The following is a 7,229-nucleotide window of genomic DNA, read 5'->3' as shown; positions in this document are numbered from 1 at the left end:
AGGATTAGCACCCGATAACATGTTCCGATTATCAGGTATGCGACTCAATAGCTACATTTTCAAATCGTTGTGGGTTCATCTTCGCTATTTTCAATTACGTAAAATTTATGTTTTATTAATTTCTAATTGACCAACTGAAATTTAATAACCTTCTAAACAATAATTAGCAAACACATAGCTTCCATAGCTTTTTTATTTTTTTATTTTAGTTATATCCCAAAATCACAAAGCACAATGTAAAAATAATACCAGCTTTCATGGACTCAAGTTCGCGGAAGGAAGCCCTCCTTCACGTATTCTGATCGAATCATAGTATTATACAACTTGAGTAAGTCCGTCTGTATGGAACACCTTATCCAATGAGCTCTGCAACAAACGCTTCTCCAGGTTCCAGAAAGATCTGTCGAAGACGCAAGGTTCCGGTCTTACTAGATGTTGATAAGATCACATCTGCCTGATAGAAAAACTCAGAAAAGTCTTTCGTAACATTCTTTTCGCTAAAATTAGCACAAATCAGAAATCGCTTTTTTCGAGGGTAATACCTTTCCAGGGCTATCATGCTATGGTCAACGTAATGAAGGATGAAAGAAGGGCGCCTAGCCTCGTTCTCGTCATCAAGAATCATATTCATCCAGAAAGAAGGCGAGCTTTCTCTCATAGCCACTAGGCGTCGAATGATAGCAAGGCTATAGGACTGAGAGTTTACGTTGTGATCTCGAAAGTTGGGATGGACAGGAAGCCAGGGTAATGTTTCATTTCCAGTAAAGTTAGCTTCCATGGCATCAGTCCACTGCATTGGAGCCAATTGACCTACGGTGTATTCCTAAAGTAAAATAAATTCAATAAAATGTTTTTGCGTTAAAATATGTTCACTTGGACAAATAATAAAAAGACAGACATTTTAAATCACTATTCAAGAGAGCAATGCTTTCCCAAATAATACATCATAAGTTTTAGTAAGAATCGCTATTGTTTTTATCAGGCACCGAAAGCATAAAAGTGAATTTACAGAAAGAAAACTATAAAAGGCTATTATGGCACAAACTGATGCCGAGAGGCAAAAAATCAGATATATAAGAACAGATGTAGACAATTCTATATAATACGAATATAACTGGAATGCCGAAATACATAAGTATCAGATATAGATACAGTAAGTTTAGAGAAACGGAAATGTCAGGAATATAAAACCAAAACCTAGCAGCGACATATACAAAGACAGAAAGACAAGTGTGAAGAACTGAAGAGTTATTTAAACGGAAACAAAACAGTCATTTGTGAAGGAGATGAATAACAGTGTAAATAAACAGAACAATCAGTCGATCTAGGTAATCAGACCTGAAGAGTTATTTAAACGGAAACAAAACAGTCATTTGTGAAGGAGTTGAAAAACAGTGTAAATAAACAGAACAATCAGTCGATCGAGGTAATCAGACCTGAAGAGTTATTTAAACGGAAACAAAACAGTCATTTGTGAAGGAGTTGAATAACAGTGTAAATAAACAGAACAATCAGTCGATCGAGGTAATCAGACCTGAAGAGTTATTTAAACGGAAACAAAACAGTCATTTGTGAAGGAGATGAATAACAGTGTAAATAAACAGAACAATCAGTCGATCGAGGTAATCAGACATCTAAGTGTAGAGAAAATAGAAAAAGAACAGGTAAGTGTATAAAATAAAAAAATCGGGTATAGACAATATGATAGTCAAGTGTATTGAAGAAGAAGTGTAAGTAGTAGTAAAAAAACAACTCATTATAAAGAAATAGAAGAGTCGGGTATAGAGATACAGAATGTTAGGCTATGTGTAAAACAAACAACCCGTTAGTGTGAATAACCAAAATACTCAGTTGTAGAGAATCTGGACAATCAGTGTACGAAGCTGAATAGTTAGATGCGGAAAGAGAATCTGAATAGTCTGAACTATTCGTTGGTAAAAGAGTAGCCCAAGAGATGGCGGTGGGTGGTGATGACTAGCTGCCTTCCCTCTAAATTAGGGACGGCTAGCGCAGATATCCCTCCTGTAGCTTTGCGCGAAATTCAAAACAAACAAACTCCCCAGTTACTGAATGTTATTTCGCGCTTACTAACTATAATTATTCGATTTTAGCGAGATTCAAATCCTCAACTGTTGATACGATAATGATTGATAGTATAAAGATTATTCAAAATGTCAACGCTTAGTCTGTAAAATAACAAAGAGCGGATCAGAGTGAAGCAATTCCTAGTTGAATTATTTCACTGAAACCTTCAAGCGCGTTGCTTTTATGACTTTATATTAAGGTAGTTATTTTAATAATCATCCCACAAGAGATGATTTATAACCCACATTATACACCAAGTTTCACAGTGAAGCTCAAGACTGCCGCTAACCGCAATTAACCTGTATGTTGAGGCTCTGAAAAATAGTGATGTTTCCACAACCTTACCGCTTCACTAACACCACTTAACTTCACGTATTCTAAGCTATTGAGGAACGGCCGCAGTCAGGTCATTAGGCTGACTTGACAGCTACTGTATTCAGTATGGAAGTATAAAATATGTTCATCTTATAAGTCTGTCATTTCTGTCATTCAGGGTGGTGAAATGCAATACATTTTAGATTTATAGACTGAAGTATTAAATTCTGAATTGATGAAAAGTGACGATTGTGTTGGAACCTATTCGAAGTTGAATAAAAGAGTGTAAGAGAAGAAAGGGGGTTTACTTAATAAGTTCTGATGGAAAGGACTAAACATTACGACTTGAACAATCTTAACAGGAAAGTCTTTGAAGAACAATCACTAGACACTCGGGGTTCAGGTGAAGTTATCGAGAAGGGTAGTAGAAAACTCAGTCATAGAAAGTAGTCTATAGAGAATATTCAAATTGAGTAAGTTAAAGTGAAAATATATTGGTAGATATGTCTAACTCTAAACAGATTTTTTCAGTTGATTGTGCCCATATAAGCGACCATCATTTATCTTTTCTATATATAAGGGCAAAAACCAAACTGTTCTTTTCTAGTCACTAGTTCTAGAAGTGACCAACATTCAGCTGGTGATTTGAGGTTAGAGAAATGTTTTAGAGGAGTTTAACATCGAACTAATTTATCCTACTTAGTATTGACCAAATAGATGACCAATAACCAGCTGGTCACTTGGAGTTAAAATTAAATCCTGAGCTCCATCTCCAAATGCTAGTTATGATCAAGTAACAAATTCGCATTTTCTAGTTAACTTGAAATTTATTTTCAATTTAATTTTTATTCATTTCTATTAAACTCTACTTTCAACGATGGCCAACTAGTACAGCTTGCATAGAAGACCAACACTTAACTGCTCACACGGCTAGAAAGATTAGCAGTTATCAACTAGCCATATGGTGTTAGACATATCCTGGTGAGCTCAAACATTGAGCTTTTCAGATTCAGTTATTTGTGTGCAAATGGAGATAAACATAGATAAAAACCATTCTGAACTGGTCACGATAAGCTGTCGTGTTGAAAATTGGTCAGTATAGTGGACGCCAATAAACTCTCTACTGATTTGGAGTCCATGTAGCCCATTGGGCCTCGTGTTGTACTTTTCGAGATGCAACTTCATATAAAAACTCACGCTTTTTAATTCTCACCAAGTATTTTTGTTGGATGCAAGCTAATGATCCTGTCATTAGGTATCTTGACATTCCTGACAATAAACAGCTTGACGTTACTGACAATAGACATAGCTCGGGTATTATGGATGACAGCTGCAGTGACGTTAAAAACGAAAAGGGGCCATATTAGCATTTCCTCAAGGAACTCTTGAATTAGAATTTTCCCTGCTATAGTAATATGAACCTTAATGCATTAATAAGAAAAAGTTTAATTTATTAAATTTATATGGATTATTTCAAAGAAATTCTTTCCTGAGCGAATAACTTAATTATAGCTTTCAGCAGTCTTGTTCATCTAGCAAGTTAACTCATTCTAATGCACTTGTTTTGTTCATGATCGACTTAACACAAAATGTACTTGTACTGTCTTCCATAAGCTTTGATCAAACGATAGACTTAGTATTGAAGTCCTTAAATTTGACCTCTTTTGAGATACTTTGTTGAAATAACAGGCACAATATTGAAGCATTTAATTTCTGTTAAGCCTGAGATAACTTGATCAAACTACAGAATAGATACTGAAAAAGCTAACTACTATTAGAATTAAGCTTACTAATTTCAATTAGTCGCCTAAAACGCATATTTTAAACTTCTAATAATCTTATATAATAACCTTGTTCAAACGATACGTTGTACGTTGAAGTTTGTAGCTTTTATTAATTCTTAGTTGTTTTACTCAAACTAAGTTTAAAAAAAAAACATTTTTCAGGTTTTGCTAAGCCCGATTTATTGCATTCAAATATTAGGCTTAAGACTGGAATTCTTAACGTTTACTTATTTTGAAGTACTTTATTTTAACGATACGTTTAACATAGAGCTTTCAACATATACTTGTGCTATTTAGTTCATTAAATAGTCTTAACAGAGAAACACTTGGCTACAATTAAGACTAATTTTTGTTTAAACTTTGTACCTAACAATAAAATCATTAAATATTTATTAATTTTTAAGTGTAAGATTGTTAATATTTACAAAATGTAGCAACATACATTAACTTTGAATTTTTATTCTTTAGATTTGTTTCATTTATACAAATAACAAAAGTACAATCTTTAAGCTATTTTTTGTTATTTTCTACCAGTTTCATGACTTCAAAGATGTAATTTTATAAATATAAATCTTTATAAATCTTTAGATTTGTTTCATTTATACAAATAACAAAAGTACAATCTTTAAGCTATTTTTTGTTATTTTGTACCAGTTTCATGACTTCAAAGATGTAATTTTATAAATAATCTATAATACAAACATTCAAACTCTACTTTTCAACTAAACATAAATAATCTAAATGAAACATACTTCTCAAAATTTGCATACTTAAAATATAACCTGTATATAAATTAAATACACTAAAAAACAAATTAGTTTGAACTTATAAACATACTTTCCTTTCCTTTCTATTCCTTTATAATTTTTTCTTTTTGATTAAAACTTTATTTAAATTACACTCTTTCTCATTTTTTTTACAGAAAAGCAATTTATTTTCATAATCTTTAACAATATAATACAAAATATACCTTCTTCTTACATTATTATCCTTTCTGTGATTCCTAGTAACGGTTTTTCCCGTTGCACAATTCCAAGTAAGTATATTCATCTACTGTTATTTCTACATTCTTATCTCCCCGTCCCACAAACATGCTCGCCCTTTCAGCCGTGGGGGCGTGATAAAGTGACGGTCAATCCCACTATTCGTTGGTAAAAGAGTAGCCCAAGAGTGGACGGTGGGTGATGATGACTAGCTGCCTTCCCTCTAGTCTTGCACTGCTAAATTAGGGACGGCTAGCGCAGATAGCCCTCGTGTAGCTTTGCGCGAAATCTAAAAAAAACAAAAAACAAAACAAAACAAAACGAACAAACAAACATTTTTATCTCTATCTATTTGGCCCGGCATGGCCAGGTGGTTAGGGCGCTCGACTCGCAATCTGAGGGTCGCGGGTTTTAGCCGTGGGGGTGTTATAATGTGATGGTCAATCCCACTATTCGTTGGAAAAAGAGTAGCCCAAGAGTTGGCGGTGGTTGGTGATGACTAGCTGCCTTCCCTCTAGTCTTACACTGCTAAATTAGGGACGACTAGCGCAGATAGCCCTCGTGTAGCTTTGCGCGAAATTCAAACAAACAAAACAAATCTATCTATTTAAAGTAGCACCAAAAATTTATGAAATAATTTTTGAAAATTAGTCTTTTAGTCAAAAAGGAAATATGGATATCTTACAGTTTTCTATTTGCTCAAAAACAAAAACACTCATTAAAATGTTTGACGGTATGTATACATTAGTCTTTTTTTTTCGGGAAATCTAACATTCAATTTATGCAAGTTCATCCTACATCTTAGATTATCTATTTCACATACTCGTAACTATTTATCACTAATATCTAATTTATATTAATTCTAATTTAATTTAACTTATTGTCTAAGGTGATATAAGCACCAGTGATAATTTAGCATTTACTTTGTCATAAAAATTATTTTATTTCTGGATTTTTAAATTATAAGGAGAACATTGTTTCGTTACACATCTTTTATAAAGCTAAATGTTCATACTGATGCAGTATATATATATATGTGTGTATACGCTGACCTGCAAAACATTTCTGGAGATCCTTCAAACGGATGAGATGGCACACTCACGTTTTTGCAAGATGATTTAATAAGTATACGTACACAGATAGACTAGATGGCTATATAAGTAACGTTGAAGGCTATAAAATTACATAATGTTGTGTAATACGTGAATTTGAGAGGATAAAGATTATAGGCTGTTGAAGATATAGAAAATGGATATACGAAACGGTTGAAATGCCTGGTGAAGCGCGATCTTCTTTGCCCCAATTTGGTGATATTGGAGACTAGTTAGAACAACATATGAGAAAGTGCCGTAAAGTATCTTTCCAGCAACTTTTTTTATCTTTTATAGACACAAGCGAAAAGTAACCATCTTGGTGGTCTTTTTAGCGCTCCCTACTATTGTGGATATTTTGAAAAGACTGAAATACGTAGAAATAAAAGTGAAGCCCAACCTATAATTCAATTGACCACTTGTCAAAAAGTTATACCGGTTTCGGAGAATTATATCAGTTATCAGTAACTCTAGAAAAAATACAGTCGAAAAAACAAGATTTTTTTCTTGGGATGGACTGTCTGTTATATGTTTGGTGTTTCTAGTTGTATTTTACTCACGTATGTTACCACATACTTAAGTTAAAGTATGACAGTATGTATATTACTTAGTAAGTTAAAGTAGGATATTATGTGTATTATTACATAGTAAGTTAGAGTATGATAGTATATATATATTATTACATAGTAAGTTGAAGTAGGATAGCATACATATCATTACTTAATTATGTTAAAGTACGATAGCATGTATATTATTACTTAGTAAGTTAAAGTAGGATATTATGTGTATTATTATATAGTAAGTTAGAGTAGGATAGTATGTATATTATTACATAGTAAGTTGAAGTAGGATAGCATACATATCATTACTTAATTACGTTAAAGTACGATAGCATGTATATTATTACTTAGTAAGTTAAAGTAGGATAGTATACATATATATTATTACTTAGTAAGTTAAAGTAGGATATT

The 7,229-nt window shown here is 32.9% G+C and overlaps 1 protein-coding gene across 1 annotated transcript in view; it reads right to left on the bottom strand.

The window, feature by feature from the left end:
- Positions 1-203: 203 nt before the first annotated feature.
- LOC106459259 (maltase A2-like) overlaps positions 204-7,229 on the bottom strand; it is a 63,207-nt gene continuing 56,181 nt past the window's right edge. The window contains exon 4 of the mRNA XM_013918860.2: positions 204-823. Coding sequence (XP_013774314.1) covers positions 353-823 — 471 coding nt within the window. The 3' untranslated portion in view covers positions 204-352. The remainder of the gene's footprint in view (positions 824-7,229) is intronic.

The sequence above is a fragment of the Limulus polyphemus genome, unplaced genomic scaffold, assembly GCF_000517525.1.
Source record: "Limulus polyphemus unplaced genomic scaffold, Limulus_polyphemus-2.1.2 Scaffold26, whole genome shotgun sequence".
Lineage (NCBI taxonomy): Eukaryota > Metazoa > Arthropoda > Merostomata > Xiphosura > Limulidae > Limulus > Limulus polyphemus.
This window is presented reverse-complemented; position numbering and strand designations above follow the sequence as displayed.